Source organism: Oryzias melastigma, linkage group LG16, assembly GCF_002922805.2.
Source record: "Oryzias melastigma strain HK-1 linkage group LG16, ASM292280v2, whole genome shotgun sequence".
NCBI classification, from domain to species: domain Eukaryota; kingdom Metazoa; phylum Chordata; class Actinopteri; order Beloniformes; family Adrianichthyidae; genus Oryzias; species Oryzias melastigma.
Genome location: NC_050527.1, coordinates 13,806,916 through 13,823,666, shown reverse-complemented (window position 1 = coordinate 13,823,666; position 16,751 = coordinate 13,806,916). Strand labels below are relative to the sequence as shown.

The 16,751-nt window shown below is 36.6% G+C and overlaps 1 protein-coding gene across 1 annotated transcript in view; it reads left to right on the top strand.

The window, feature by feature from the left end:
• Window positions 1-16,751, top strand: part of adcy2a (adenylate cyclase 2a) — a 67,289-nt gene that overhangs the window by 33,455 nt on the left and 17,083 nt on the right. The window contains exons 4-16 of the mRNA XM_024267549.2: window positions 877-1,026; window positions 4,788-4,936; window positions 5,031-5,142; window positions 6,235-6,362; window positions 6,605-6,763; window positions 8,039-8,171; window positions 8,239-8,415; window positions 8,517-8,560; window positions 8,692-8,772; window positions 8,923-8,992; window positions 9,215-9,312; window positions 9,406-9,490; window positions 15,804-15,941. Coding sequence (XP_024123317.1) covers window positions 877-1,026; window positions 4,788-4,936; window positions 5,031-5,142; window positions 6,235-6,362; window positions 6,605-6,763; window positions 8,039-8,171; window positions 8,239-8,415; window positions 8,517-8,560; window positions 8,692-8,772; window positions 8,923-8,992; window positions 9,215-9,312; window positions 9,406-9,490; window positions 15,804-15,941 — 1,524 coding nt within the window. The remainder of the gene's footprint in view (window positions 1-876; window positions 1,027-4,787; window positions 4,937-5,030; window positions 5,143-6,234; window positions 6,363-6,604; window positions 6,764-8,038; window positions 8,172-8,238; window positions 8,416-8,516; window positions 8,561-8,691; window positions 8,773-8,922; window positions 8,993-9,214; window positions 9,313-9,405; window positions 9,491-15,803; window positions 15,942-16,751) is intronic.

Genomic DNA, 16,751 nt, shown 5'->3' with positions numbered 1-16,751 from the left:
AAAAAAAAAAAAAAAAAGCCCTCACAGCACTATAAATCTGCAGCAGGGCTTCCTGCAGTGACCGACGACTCCAAGTATTTATTTTTCTGTGTATGCTATAGCTTTAAGAGATCATGCAGATTGTCAAGATGGTACTAAGCAATTCATTGTAGTTTACATGTTTGTTTTACAGTTGGAGCTAATATTAAATCTGTCACAAAACGCATAAATGAAAGACAGCGATACGTTGCATAAAAAAGTGTTCACTAGAACAGCTGCAGATTCTTAAGTAGTTTTTAAATTAGTTTAAAGCTTGCTCCTTCCTGTTGTTTTTCTTATTGCATTCACTCTCTTTTACATAATCTGCTTACTCTCAATAACTGATTCACAAAGTAATAAAAAAAGAACACCGCTTGGTATTTATATTCCAAATATAGCCCTGACTGCACGTTGAGGGTTATTGCAGGATTTATTGCCACAGGCAACAATCTTTGTTATATTTCTGCCTTTTTAAAGTAATTTCTGAACTCATGCCAGAGAAGGAATCCTTGCCTTTTCAGTAGAAGAGTTTATAGTTGAATTAAAAATGTTGTAATGCTTTATGACTTACTGTTTCAGCAATAACAGAACCCACATCAGCTCAGTCGTTGGGGAAGTTTTAAGAGAAATCCAGCTGATTAATTAGTTCTGCCAGAAGACATAAATAAAGATTCTTTCTATGTTCATGTCATGTTCTCCCCACAAATTAAGAAAGCTGGAATAGTAAGCTACAACATATTAAAAGCTGAATGCATTCTTGCAAAATACCAACTAAATTTCTATATTTCATTTTCCACGTTTAGTTTCTGTATTTATTTTTTTCTAATTGATAGCTTTCTGTCCCGTGTCACTGCACAGATCTTGGCCAATGTGATCATTTTCATGTGTGGGAACATGGCGGGGGCGTACCACAAGCACCTGATGGAGCTCGCACTCAAACAGACTTACCAGGACACCTGCAACTGCATCAAATCCCCAATAAAGCTGGAATTTGAGAAGAGACAACAGGTAAAGACTTGATCATCAGTGAGTTATTTGATGTGAAAAAAAAAATTCTGTTAATGTAATTTTTTTTTTTTTAACTTTGCCTTTCATTTCAGTTGTTCAAATTAGAGTCACAGACAGGATGTAGTAACAGAAAACTACGGTGGCCCTGAAGTGTAAATTATACCAATAACATTTTTTTAAAAAGCAGTGAATTTTAGAAATTGGACACAATTCCAAAAAAAATGTTGTTTGGACCCCTGGGAATCACTTTTTGATGTTTTGGGTGTCCACATTTCCTCTTTTTTGACTTTGTGGCTGTTCACATTAAATCGGTGTGAATGACCCTTAATCCTTGCCCAGTACTGCGTCCTGAGGGTTGAGGACCCGTAATTTAATGGGAACCTTCAACACAAAAAAAAACTATGACTTGTGGACACCTAAAACGTGACACGGAGGGGACTTGAACCATACATCCATATATCTCGAGTTTGGAGTGAGAATGTGTTGTCCTGTTGTATCAACCCTTCCCGTTACATTTTCCATTCTGATTTTGAGAAATTTCTTCTGTTTTCTGAAATGTTTCATTTTTTGGAATTGTGTTTTGATTTTTGTTTTTTTTTCTTATGTTATGTTGTTGTTTTTTTATTATTTGTTTCCCTTTTTTTTAAATAGTCATTATGATTTTTATTATGGTTTTGCGTTGAGGAATTAGTTGGTGTGATTTGGACTTTGGGGCCACCGTAGATACCATAAAACAATAACTGTCTGCTTTTAGACTGTGTTTATAAACTCAATTTTTGCTTTAGTTGTTCTAGTTTTTCACTTTTTGCTACATTTCCAACATTTACTAAAAATATGACTCAGTATTTAATAACAATATATTGTGTGTTAAATAATAAAATAAAGATAATGCAAAACAAATATATGCCTTATTGGCTGCATAAAAATTTCCAATTTATTTGTACATGTGTCCGTTACAAACCTGATAAAAATTGCAGTTGTAAAAGTTTTTATGACTCCTCAGTTGTGAAGCAATCGTTCTTACAACGGCACATACATTCTGCTACTTCATTGCTAAGTTTAAAAACTGAAATCTTTGCAAGAAAAGAGAAACATTTGTTGTTGTAGTTTTTTCCCGCTGTGATTGCTTTAAACAACATTTTAAGCGACTCTGCTAAAGTTTTGACACGTCCTTAGAGAATTGTTCAATGTAGGTATTTTTTTAAACATGGGTTTTGAATTAAAAAGAAAAAAAATCCTGACATGCTGTCATGTAGTGTATATGAGTCATTCTGGCTGTAAAACAGAGGTTTTATTATATGGTCTGGTTAGGATACTGCAAATGTGATAGAGGTGTTTTAATCATTTTTTAATCAATGAAATTATCACCCAAAATCAAGCAAAAATGTGGCGTGATGCTGTCATTCCCTGCTTCCTGTGAATGACAGAGTTCATATATCAATAAAAGCTCACTTAGGTTGTTTGAGATATCATTATTTTTACCTTTTCCTTGTAGCTTATTTGTAGATGTTAGAATGTACATGCAGCACTAACTGCTGTTGTGGAAGCAATGGCTTAGAGTGGAACAGCTTTTCCCTCTGGTGAATTGAGCTTGTGTTGTTGTTTGAGCCGTCGTGAACGGCGCCTTAAATGCCGTGGGTGAAATGTTTTGTTGCCGCCCTGGAGTGCTGGCTGTGGTCTGTGACAGATGGTAGTCACTGTGCAGAGACACCCCCTTTGGCCCAAGTCCTCAGTTCACTTATAATATATGCCATTTGCTGCATGCTTTTAACCAAAGTGCACTTAAGTGAATGCACACATTTTGTGGTCGAGTATTTCAAACCAGACTATATGAATTTACCCAAATCCCTGGCAGCGTTTGCCACCGCAGACATCCTGTTCAGAAGAGGTGCAGTGAGATGATTTGCACCTGTCAAATTGGATATAACTTTGGCTTGTTTTACTGTTACATCCCAATGGTGGTGCTTAAGGTATGAATCTTGAAAACAGAGGGATATTTAAATCAAATCCCTAAAAAAAAAAAAGGTTCTGAAGGAAATTTTGATGGGTAATGCTACGGTCACAAATATAACTGCCACTGAGCGCTGGGGAGACATTGGCTGAATCTTCAAGATGACATGCCAAATTTTTTTTATTGTTGCCGTGGTTATGAATGTAGATGACAGCAGTCAGGCGGCAGTCAGGTAGCAGTTAGGTGGCAGTCAGACGGCAGCCAGGTGGTAGCCAGATGGCAGTCAGGTGTCAGTCAGGTGGCAGTTAGGTGGCAGTTAGGTGGCAGTCAGGTGGCAGTTAGGTGGAAGTCAGGCGGCAGCCAGGTGGTAGCCAGGTGGTAGCCAGGTGGCAGTCAGGCGTCAGTCAGGTGGCAGTTATGTGGCAGTCAGGTGGCAGTTAGGTGGCAGACAGGTAGCAGTTTGGTGGCAGTCAGGCGTCAATCAGGCGTCAGTCAGGTGGCAGTTAGGTGGCAGACAGGTAACAGTTTGGTGGCAGTCAGGCGGCAGCCAGGTGGTAGCCAGGTGGTAGCCAGGTGGTAGCCAGGTGGTAGCCAGGTGGTAGCCAGGTGGCAGACAGATGAGCAGAATGGTCCGCTGGCGGCCGGTAGCACTTGATATAGACGGCCGCCATTTGGAGACATTTACACATCGCCCAGTCAGAGCTGCTGCTGGCCGGCATTCTGGCTGCCACTGACCTGTGGCCACCCAGCTGTCGCCTAATTTTGTAATGGTGTCACCCCCAACCGTCATTGGAGTGCCACTGCGCAACCTTAAAATGTTCGAAGTGTCCACCATGTCCACTGATTAGAGAAAAATTGTTAAGTTGCCGTGAAATTTCAACTTTTTTTAGAAAACCTTTGTGGCTTCCATGTGGTGTGTAAAAATGTGACTGCCGCCTCCCAGTTACACCTGACAAATTTACTGAAAAACTTGCGTTTAGGTCACAATGTGGTGGCATTTTGGAATAGTGACCATAGTCCAGGGGTTTGTAACCTGCGTCTCCGGAGCCACTTGCTGTGGCTCTTTTATCTTTCCATAGTGGCTCTCTGGTTAAAGAAAAATAAAATAAGTAAAAATAGTAAAAAATAGTATTTTTTTCAAGTAAAGGTGACTAAATTAACATGTATTTTTTTAGAGTAGTTAAGTTTATAAATGTACGGTAAAGTTTTTATATCCCTGCTGACTTGAAGAGGTCTTGTTTGCTCAAAGCTTCCTTCAGAATACACCTAATTCAAATACTAAGCAAAATTTTGGTAAAAAGTCTGTTCTTTAATTAGGTTAAAGCACATATTATCTTATGCTGTCCACTAGCAGGTGTTTTATTTTGAAAGGAAATCATCCAAACTTCTGTCAAATGTAAAGAAATAATTTTGCATTTTGAGAAAATTATAGTTTTTTCTTATATTTCTGTTTTTCTTCATGCCACAAAAAAGCACAATACATATTTATTAATAAAAAAATACATTGTAATGAATGCAGAGCAGTGTCAAAATAAAACTGTCCAGGTCCTACTAAGTTTTGATCAGTAGAAAACAAGCCAAAATGGTTCTTTTACTGTTAAAGGTTGCAGACCCGTGCCCTAGTCTAAATGAAGACTATGAGACAGTAGAGCATGTACACTAAAATTAGTGTATTTCATCTTAGGTGAGTTTCTCCAAACATTGCCTTAGTAATTTTATAATAAGATTGGAAGTGGGTGTTCTGGAAAACGTCTAAACATTTTGGAGCATTCCTGGTTCATCAATCTCCTTTTACCCCCCGTCTCCACAGGAACGCCTCCTGTTGTCTCTGCTGCCAGCACACATCGCCCGTGTGATGAAAGCTGAGATCATTCAGAGACTAAAAGGGCCAAACTTTGGTCAGACTGAGAACACAAACAACTTTCACAATCTCTACGTTCAGAGACACACAAATGTCAGGTCTGTGCTGCTTTTATTTTATTTATTTTGTGTCAAACCTGGAAGTGATTCGTGCCTGATGAGTTTTTTTTTTTTTTTTTTTTTTTTTTCCCAGTATCCTTTACGCTGATATTGTCGGATTCACACGGTTGGCAAGTGACTGCTCGCCAGGGGAGCTGGTGCATATGCTGAATGAACTTTTTGGCAAGTTTGATCAAATTGCGAAGGTAACACTTGTTCATTTTAGGTCTTGTAAGACACAAATTTAGCAGATTTTTCATATTTAAAATACAAGAAAAAAAGTATTAGAAACACAAATAGTAATTTTGCAGATATATTACATTAAGAATACTAGTCACCATTTATTAGTAATACAACTAGTGTGAAAAGGTCAATATTTCCTCATAGAACTTTATTATTTTGCTTGTAATTTATAGTAGATTGGTCACAATACTAGTTTTGTGTTGATAACCCTGCTCATATTTTTAAATATTTTTTTTTCAAACTTTATCAATTTTAACATGTTACATTTAGCTATGACATTGTAAAGCCTATACAGACTTATGCTATGTCCAAATTCCTTCCCTACTCACTGTATAGTGCACTATAAAGTGCACCCTATAGTTCAATTTCCATTTTGTAGTGCTGCAACTCCAAAATTGAGTGCCCTAGAAATTTCCCATAAGTCTTTGCGAAAAACTAGTGTGCATTGATGCTCACCACACTGATGAATATAGACCACAATGCACTGCTGTCAAATGGGGCAACAAAATGTTTTTCCCTCCCCCTTGCCTCCAAATTTTTGAGTCAATATTAGCACAGAATCATCAATACAAGCTTATTTAAGCCCTGCAAATATATCAAAAGCAATGAAATCTTGAGCCCCTCAAATTATTTGCTACGCCCCTGTTATGCTAGCCCATCTGGGCCATCAGTGCCCTGGCCTTTGTCAGAATCTGCGCTGTTTCCATGCTATGACGAGAGGAAATTCTTGTTTTTTGGAGAACTTATTGATAATCATTTATCAATAGTAAAATAGTACAAAATATGTATTTTTTAACCTGTCATTTGTGAGGGCCCTCCGCTCTGCTGTTCTCATTTGTCCCCCTCCTCCCCCCCATAAAAATGTTTTAGCTCTGCTACTGCTACAGATACATGAAATTACCACTGGCATTGACAGTGCATTAAAGTCAATGATCATTTCAGATAAATATGACAAAAAATCTAATACAGTAAATATGTTTAATGGATACTGGATTTGTGTAATTTAAACTTAAAAAAATAATAATAATAACAGTGATTTCTCTCTTTACATGCAGGAAAATGAATGTATGCGCATTAAAATCCTTGGTGACTGTTACTACTGTGTCTCCGGCCTACCCGAGTCACTGCCAGACCACGCCAAAAACTGTGTGAAAATGGGACTGGATATGTGTGAGGCTATCAAGTAAGTGGCAGTTACATAACACTGCTTCTAAAAAATAAGAGAAGCGCCTTTGAAATTACTGTAGCCACTCTGCTGCTCTATGGATCTCTGCAGTTTTCATCCCAGCTCTGCAGTGCTAATGCAAGATTCATTGGTAAAAGTTGTGACAAAAATATAGAACTCCTTTTATTTGTAAGGATAGAAAATGGAATGAAATGTATTAGATTTTGAACGTGACTTTTAATGTTTTTGATCCATAACAGAAAAGTGAGAGACGCCACAGGAGTTGACATCAACATGCGTGTTGGCGTGCATTCTGGGAATGTTCTGTGTGGTGTTATTGGACTTCAGAAATGGCAATATGATGTCTGGTCACATGATGTCACGTTGGCCAATCATATGGAAGCAGGAGGCGTTCCAGGGTAAGTAAAGATGGGGATATTTTCATATTTTAGCAATTTCACTTTGTATGAAGTTTAGTTTCACAACAATTTTTAAATTAGTAGCTCATCAGTTTTTATATGTTCATGGTTCATGGTTTAATTTCCTCAGTGACAAGTTCTTTGTTAAACCACCTTGTGTTACTTTTGTTTTAGGTTTTATTTTTGTTTTGTTAAAGTTTTTTTCTGCCAAAATGCATTAGTTCCTCCATTTTGATGCTCTTACATTTTAGTCAAATTTCATTAAAAGTAAAATGTGGTAAAAAAGGTAATTTTTCCTTTAATTAATTAAAAGTGCAATTTGGATTTTAATTTTAATTCATTTAAATCATTAAAAATCTAATGAAATAGTATTTTTTGACATTTATAAGGAAACCAGTTAATGTAGCATAAATAAAAATGCAGCACATTAAAATACTTAAAAACAATAAAAATCAGGGTGCTCCATCACTTTTTAAGTTCTAAAATGCTTTTTTCATTCTTGCATGACTTAATAGGAACCTTGAACTTTTGGTATATTAAAAAAAATGGATACATTTCTAAATGTTCGTAGAGTTCTCACGGAGTTACACTGAAAGCTGCGTTCACACCCCTCCTCAGAAATGTGCGCTCAGTCATCCACCTCCAATGAAAAGTCTTCTGAGTTTGCGTTTACACAGTTAGTTTGTACGACCGTTTTTGGGCTCTACGAAAAAAGAAGTGTGACTATTGAACATGCATTGCAAGTCAAACCAGGTTGAACTGTTCAAGGAAGTGCCAATGACTTGGAAAGTGATCATGAAGGAGGGGTTGATAAGTGCAGTTTGCGCCCGACAAACACCATGACACCAAATCTTTCATATATCAGAATAAATGTTTGAAAGAAAAAGCTTTTGATCGTTTGCAACCTATGAAAAGAATGTTGTCTATGTTGTAAAAAAAACAGGATTCTAATAAAAAAAATGTTGTTTTCTCTCAATATTAATGCAAGTCGTGTGGCTTACATGTGAACCTAAAGCTCCAAAATACTGTCAGGAACCGTAACCTCTCCACAATTTTGTGAAAATATCTTATAAAATGATTATTTTTTTGTTGGCCTCCATCAACATACTAGACAGACTTTTAGTCTGCAGCTTGTTTACTCGTGTCGTTTCAAGTCCTCATTTTTCTTCCTCACAGATGTGTTGTGTGATTCATCTTAGTCTACATTAGGAAACACCCCTAGTAGCAGACAATTCTTCTTAAAGACCATTTGCTGATTGACTAACTCCTTTCCAGGCGAGTCCACATCACGTCTGTTACGCTCGAGCACTTGAATGGTGCCTATAAAGTGGAGGACGGGGATGGACAAGAAAGAGACCCCTACCTCAAGGAACACGGGGTCATCACCTATCTGGTTATCAACCCCAAGGTAGGAAAGAAACACCAAATTCCAAAGAAAATGCTAAAAAGTTACACATTTTTTTATGTTTACTCAGGTGGAGCGTTGGAGCCCGCAGCATCATTACCGACCCCGACACATTCACTACGGAGCAAAGATGAGAGCCTCCGTGAGAATGACCCGTTACCTGGAGTCTTGGGGAGCAGCCAAGCCCTTTGCGAACCTTCACCACAGAGACAGCATGACTAATGAGAATGGGAAGATCAGCACTGCAGTGAGTATTTCTCTTCTAGACACATCACAACATCTTTGTTATTGCATCCCATTTCATTTGCTGCTGATGTGGTATTTTTTTCCTTTTTGCCCTGGCTGTAGGATGTACCCATGGGACAATATCACTTTCAGAGAAGATCGGAAAGGCAAGCTCTCATGTTTAAAAATTAACTAAAATAACTATGAATTTAACCTCGGGATGCTCACAATGTTTGATAAAATCACAGTTAATTCTACTCCACGTTGGATAACATGATAAATCTGATCCTTTTTGAAGGACAAAGTCTCAGAAGAAACGGTTTGAAGAGGAACTTAACGAGAGGATGATAAGGACATTTGATGGGATAAATGCACAAAAGTATCCTTCAGTTTTTATTCTTACTGATATATTGTTCAAAAACAGACAATTTAACATATTTTTAAAAATCCCATGCATTTTCTTATTCAGATTTTTTTATTACTTGTGCCTTTTTGCTTTGAGATGATAAAAGGGTTTCTATCCTTTCAGACAGTGGCTAAAGTCAGAGGACATTCAGAGAATATCACTGTTTTTTCACAACAGATCATTGGAGAAGGAGGTAAGAGGCTTTTCAAGTCACTTCGCTTCTCCAGTGGTGTGAAGAGACTTGCAGAGTGTGTTTTTATTGGACATCTTGTTCCCTTGCGATGTTTTGTCCACACTTAGCCTGCCCTACAATCTCGTCAATAGCAGAGAGAGTTTTCAAAGTTGAAAAGTACAAGAATATCTGCTTTATAATCTTTTCATTGATGACGGACTTTTGTTTTTGTCTTTTTTTCAGTACCGAGCAACAACTTTGCCAGCTTTTAAATACTACGTCACCTGCGCCTGTTTAATCTTTTTCTGCATATTTATCGTGCAGATTCTCGTCTTACCCAAGTAGGTGGTCTTCAAATTGATTTTTGCTAAATTTTGCAACCTTTTTCTTAAATTTGACTATCTAAACCTTGTTTTTGTATTTGTTTTTTACAGAACAACTGTTTTGGGAATATCCTTTGGGTTAGCCTTTCTGGTCCTGTTGTTCATCCTCTTCATATGCTTTATTGGACACATCCTTGTAAGTATTTTTTTGTATATGTATTCATTTTTTAAATTAAGAGTTTGATATAAATTCCTTTAGAAGATTAAGAAAATTATAATGTGCATCCTTCTGTACAACTTCTATTAGAAGTGATCTCAATGAGATTCAAGTGGAACAGAAGGCTTTCAAAGGCCTCTGGAGTGAAACAGCTCAAAGAAGAATGACCCTCAGGTTTTACAAGTGGACCTTTGGTGCAGCCTTGAGACAGCTGAATTTTCCATAAAAGGCACACGTTACTTTGTAGACCAGTGATTAAGTCCTTCATTTTTTATCAGGTTGCTCTTTCCTGACAGGCAACATCAATTTGCACCTATTTTCTTCTTCATTAGAGCTAAATGTTTGCTCTTATCCAGCAATATAGGAGTCATTTACAATGTTGTTGAATTCTTGGCAAGTGAACTTGAACTGTGTAACCCTGTAAAGTCCACTACTTTAAAGAATTAACAAAAAATATTTTATTTTGGAATTAAGATGTGTTGTATTAAACCTTTGAATGTAATATGCAGAAAAAGAAAATAATAAATTAGGTACAATTAAAAAAAAAGCTGTGTTAATTTTCTAATAAGATATTTAAATAGTTTTAATTCAAATACATTTGCGTGGTTTAGAAAGTTTTTGTTCACAACAAATTTAGCTTAGATGCAAAAATATTGGTGAGTGTTCAAGTAAAATAGCACCTCATTTACCCACTGTCTCAAATTTGATCCACGCATTTTTAGCATGTTGTATCTGTATTATAAAGACCTAAATATTCACATTTTTTACGTTATTTCAATACAGGAGGTAGTCATTTAAATAAATGAACATGAATAGATGAGTTATTCTCTGCATAAAGTTTTAGAAATTAGCTAAACTTTTTCCCGCCAAAAGTGTTTTTGAGAGGTCATGGAAGCAGCCATTTTGAAATGAGCAGGAAAAGCCCTTCTACTGCCCCTAGTGGAATGATGATGAACTACAAGGGAGAAAACATTGCCCAAGCTACACACAATGGGTTTTTCATGAATGTGCTGGTCATGCTAATGAGATAGAGGTCTCAGAAATGCATATAAAAAATATAACATATATAATAATAAACCAGAAGAGTCAACATAAGGAGCTCATCTCTGGGGTCTAATTTTAAGCATTCTCTGCAAATGAAAGTTGTTTGCATTATTAAAAAAAAATGAACATATTTCTTTTTTTTTCATTTAGTAGATAAAAACGATTTTTGTGTCAAACAATTATTAAATTAAAAATGATAAAAACGCAACAATTAATTGTAATTTCTGTAGTATGGTTCACAGAAGCACTGCTAAATCCATTACATCCTGCGTTGACTGTGAGAGATAATTTGTCTATTATTAATCATAAAGAGTAAAAGAAAAAAAGGACAAACTTAATTTTAACGGCCTAAAAGGACCATGAGGTCATTGCTTAAAATCTCATTACAAAAACCAAGCAGTTGGAAAGGACTCCTGCTACAAATTTTAAGTTGATTTCCGTTCTATTAGAACCAAAGGAACATCTATACAGGTCATTCACAATTCACTTTTTGTGGACAAACAATGCTCCCTGACTATTTGGAGTATTTTTTTGTTTCCATCTGAACTGGATGCTGAGAAATAAATCCCTAATTTATTACACATAATTCTATTTACATTTTTTTTCTCAGTTATAGGTAATTGTTAGTGTTGTACACACAATTTCCAATTGTAAAGCATTATAGATTACTTGTTGATTCTAAAGTAATGCTTAACATGCATTACATGAGTCACGTTTTACTGAATTTTCTATATTTTTACCTTTTACATCTGTTTTTAACTATCCACAATCGTGTATTTAAACATTTTGAAGCTGTAGAAATTTTGAAGTGAAAGATGTATAAAGTCAGTCTTTGTTTGTACACATATTCAATTTACACTTAATTTTCAGGAAAGAAATACATGAAATGTAGAAAACTTGACTGCTCAGTACCCGGTATTTATCTCTGAGTCACACTGGTTGAATTATTTTTGAATAAAAATGTCCCCAATCAATTTTTGGTCAGTGCATTGAATCGTTCAAAATAAACTAATATCGACAATGAATCGTATCATCAACCACAAAAAATGATATGAATCAAATTGTTAAAATGAGTTGTTACGCCCCTACTTTTTATACACTGTTTTTTTTACCGTCCCCTTCCAATTTCCCATTCAGCAAGATGACCATCAAAGACTCTCAAAGAGCTTTTTGTTGAAATCTTCTGCTGCTGTTGAATAGAATGAAAAGAAAATCTTCAATGCTAAAGCAAACATGCTTTTTACTATGGTACCCTGTGCTTGCTCTCATCTTCTCCAGTGACCTAGAAACTGCTGGCTCTGCTGTGAGAACCTTCGTTTCACTAAATGCACTTGGGATAGACCAGAAATAAGAAGAGAGATTTCCTCTGCAGGGGCTAATAGAGTTGAATACAGCTGTTTCCGCTGTGGAACGCTGTAAGCAATCTTCGTATATACGGGGTCCTAAAATGATGCTGTTCGTGCTCAGCAGCTTGGGCACCTCCATCCTCACATTTCTCACTTGCGTTTCTATTGCCTCCTGGGAAAAAAATCTGTGATGTAAGGAAGAGATGAGAGGAAAGCAGTAAGACGGAGCTTAATGAAAAACTCCACGATCTACTTTGATACTGTCTAGAAAAGAAATGAAGCTGTAAAGTGAAATTAGGGTTTAAAAAGAAACTTGCTTTGAAAACATTAACGGTAGAAAAAATTGCCATAAGCCTGAGGCTTGAACAAGTTGTTCCTCCCTTGTGTCAGATCCTTTCTGCAGGCGAGAGTATGCTGTCAGCTGTGATTTTTGAAATCAGGTCCCTGTCAGTGTTGTCTGAAACCCAGATTCTAAGCACAACACTTACAGAAAAGTTGAACAGCCTTACAACTTTTATTTTGCTGTCTATAGTCAACATTGTTTGGCACTTTTTGATGTTTGCTTTAGAGAATTTAATAGTAAATCTCAGCATTTTTTTTTTCTTCTTTTTTTGAACCTCTTATAAAAACAATAAAGTATTCTCTGTGAAACCCAGAGCCAGCCCGGAGTTATACTTCCTTTTATTTTGAATTTTTTAGAAGTTTTTTGTCTCTGCCTCATTTCACAAGAAATTGAAAATGCTTTTGCAGCCCCAGAAGGGTGAGGAAGTATAGTCTGCATTTGTGTAAAATATATTTTTTGGAGAACTTTGAGAAGGTTTAAATTGTATTCTGCGTCAACAGGAGGGTAGCCTTAATAACCAGCATGTTTGAGGGAAAGCAAACATAATATTCTGGGGGGCACTGACCTTGTACTCGGTAAAATAAAGTATTTTAGTATCAAATGTGAGGCCACCAGTTTTAAAAGCAAACCTTGATGAAAGCACATCTTGCATCAGAAAAAAACTGGAATTACACTATAGCCAATCTGGATGAAAGGTTGAAATGCTGTATAGTTTGCGTTAAATATTTAAAACTTTAAATGAACTTTAACAATACCATCAAAAAGTTTTTAGTTCTTAAGACAAATAGTTGTTGTTTTGTTGTCAACATCTTAAATTTGACCTAAATTTCCTGTTATATCAGTCGATTAGTCAAAACTGATTAAACCAGTTAAAGATCAACTCCAATGAAAATCAAGTTTTTACCATAAAGAAAATTAGGCTTAAAAATTGGGGCTGGGAACATTAACGTGTAAACGCACACAAAAAATAAAAAAAGATGCATTAATATTTATTAACGCACATTAATTACACCTCGCTCCTTCACTTTGTCTCGCCGGTTCAGTTTCTTAAGGCTGTCTTCGCTTTGTTGGAGTAATACTGCAGACATAAAAGCCTTTAGAGTTCTGCTTATCTTACTGTTGATGTATTTTGTACACACAAGTTACACTTCTGAGTTAACACATGAAAAATTAAACCATTTCAGACAATAAAAATGGAGTAAAAATATTCTCTCTGGCCTGTTTTTATTCAAAAGCTGCATATATTTATAGAATTTATCTAGTAAAACATTGTGATTAGTAGTGATTAATCACAACACAAAAGTGTGATTAAGCTGATTAATATTTTTTATCAATTGGCAGCACTATTTAAAAATAATCGTTCTAAATGTAATGTTTTGTGTGCGAGTTCATATTGGGATTATTCACATATAATAAGTGGTCGGCAAATACAGTTTCCAGGTTTGTGATTAATTAGTTAACATTTTTTAATCAATTCCCGGCCTTATTAGAAATGCATTTCTGAGTTATTTTTTTCAATCAAATTATCATGGATCAGGTAAAAAAAAAAGAAAAACTTGTAGCTGTGGAGCAGCAAACTACACTGGATGGGCCAAAGTCTCCCTGCTTTGCTCTATTCTGATGCACCCACTTCCAGACAAATAGATCCGTGTACGTCTTTGTTTTCCTCGTCTGATCCAGCATCTGGCTCAAAACTGGCTTACTCTGGACCAACACTTTCTCCCACACCTCAGAGGCAGATTTCCAATGACCTCCTGCCGCTCTGCAGAAACTAGAAAACGACTGGGTTTTTATTTTTTAGCTAAAAAGGGATCCACATCATTTATTAAAAGACCACGGTGAACGCTTTACAACTGATCAAAAGATGATCAGCGTTGAACTTTGAAGTAGAAGTTCAGTAAAGCTTTGGGAACCCTCATTCAGGCCATGGGAAATGCCTCCATGTCACCAGTGTTTTCATGAGTTTTTTTGTCTTTTATCCATTTTTGTGTTAATTGGCTCATTCCTCAGTTTGAAAATGTAGTGAGGGCAATTGCCCCAACATATCTCCAGGGATCATTGGGGGACTTAAGCCTGTCTGATGCAATAAGGTGGCAATTTCGGAATGGGGATTTTTTTCCCCCTTTAATTACATGTGAGGATTCTATTCTAAGTATCATGGTACTTTTTTTATACTTTGGCTTTAAAGTCTCACTCCAACAATATTATCTATTGTCAAATCTTTCCCAGTGGTCTTTTAATTATGATGCTGATGTTTGTAGCCAAATCAAATAGATTGTGTTGATTTTTTAAGATAGATTTTCTGCAGGAGTTCATCAGAAATTCCTCCAGGACTGTGGGTGCGACTGTTGGTGTGGAAGTAAGCCCCTGCTGATTTCCCATGATACCTTTGTTTACACTCTTGCTAGCTTACAGCCCCTCACAACTCTAAGCTAGCATTAGGATAGCAATCAAATCTATCCAGTTTTGAGCAAGATACCAGCTCAGACGAGGAAAACAAATACATTAATGGATCTATTTTTCTGCAAGTGGATGCTTTAGAATGGAGACAGCCCACCCAGTTCAGATGCTGCTCCAAACCGGAGGAGACCTGTAAGTGTAACTCCTAGCATTAACTCTTTTTTTTCTGCTCAGAGAATGTCTTTTTATTGAAAGCACAATTTTTTACTTTGTCTTCTATATTGCTGGTTTTCTGCAAAGTATTAGACTCTTTCTTTTCTAATGAACATCTCCGTTTGCTACAGTGACAAAGCAAGCTAGCATAGCTTCAGGCGTCCATGTTAAATCCTCCATGCAGCATCAATGATACATGGTGATTGCCTTCACGTGCACATTTGCATTGGCCAATGAGGGAGTCATTCAGTTATGGGAGGGGGTTCAAAGAAAGGGATTTAAAAAAAAACTCTTAACTATCTGGTCTGGAAGTTATAGGAAAGCTTTTTGAATATCTAAACATTGCAGAGAAAAACCTTCCAACTCATTTCCAGTTTTCTGAATCGTGCAAAACCAGTGAACCATCCTTAATGTATTGTAAAGTAATGTGCAGCCCTCAGCTATCCAAATGTCACATCCACTCTCTGCGCTCTGATATTGCTCTGAGACGATCAAATAAATAATTTGGGCTTCACTATGAAACTCACTTAGCTGCAGGCTTCTCTGTCAAAAGGAAAGCAAGTTGACTGATAACCACCAGCTTGATGTTTGCCAAATTCTGGATACTTTTTTTTTTTATCTGCATCAATTAACGCTCAAGAAAAAGCATTATATCCAAGGTGGATAAATTTGGTCCAATAAGGAGCCAAGTTGGATGGTGCTGTGTAGTTTTTCAGAAAAGCATCAGGAAAAAAATGTATCTTGTTCTATTTTATTTCATACAATGTAGAAATTCTTTGTAAACAAAAAAGTTTCCCTTCGGGGTTTCAGTTTCTGACCTCACAAGTGCTGTTTACTTCTCTGTTTCAAACACGGCTAATCTCTGACCTCATCTCTGTGATGTCCTCGTATAACCCCATTCACGCGTTCTTGTTTTTGTGTGTTCTCTTGTGTGTGACCTCCGCAGCACTGCAGCAAAAGTGAGTCCTCTTCGTGGTTGTGGCTGCTGAGGTCATCAGTTATTATCGCCAACAAGCCATGGCCCCGCATCACCCTCACCATGACAACCACAGCTCTAATACTCATAATGGCAGTCTTCAACATGGTGAGCTTTCATGTGCAGGGAGCCACATTAGGGGAAGAATAACACTAAGTACACTTTGCTCGGGCTGAAATAGTCTTTCAAATGGAAACTTTTATGTGTGACCGAAGTGTGTTTGTGAAGCAAAGGAATGCTAGGTTTGAAATATCCCAAAAAAAATCAGAAAATCTAAATCTTGAAACTGAATTTGAAGTTTTTCCTGCCCTTTTCTTTAATAATCTGAAATGTAAATGTGATATTCGTGCAACATTTATTTGTAAATTTTATTTCTTCAGCTATAACTTAATGACTCACTCCAAAAAAAAGTGTTTTTATTCTTGTCGCTTTTTTCTCCTAATGGATGTAAAAAAAAAAAAATTATATTAAAACTTTTTATGAGCATTTCTTTAAGACCAAGACGTTTGAAAAAGCTCAGATTGGAAAAGCAGTAACTGTGATTGGCACGAAAAAGTCCCTCCTTTTCGCTCCAATTATGAGAGAAATCTGCAAACAAATTGATCCATTGAGGTCCTTGTTTTCCACGTTAGAGCTGCCATCTGCCTCAAAACTCTGCAGCTGGATAGCTCCAATATTGCTCGCCTTTTCTTTTTTGCTACGCTAACATTAGCTTGGGGTCGTGAGGAGCTGTAAGCTAACTGGAGTGTTTAACCCTTGAGCACTTTCACCTGAGCAAAAGTATTTAGATTATTTTAAATTTGTTGCATTTTTTGAGTATCATGGGTCTCTGTGTAAAGTCACATGTCCCAGGAATGAGTGGACCAAAGGCCGAGTGTACAGTATCATTATTTTTTTTAGAAATTTTTTCTTCTCAAA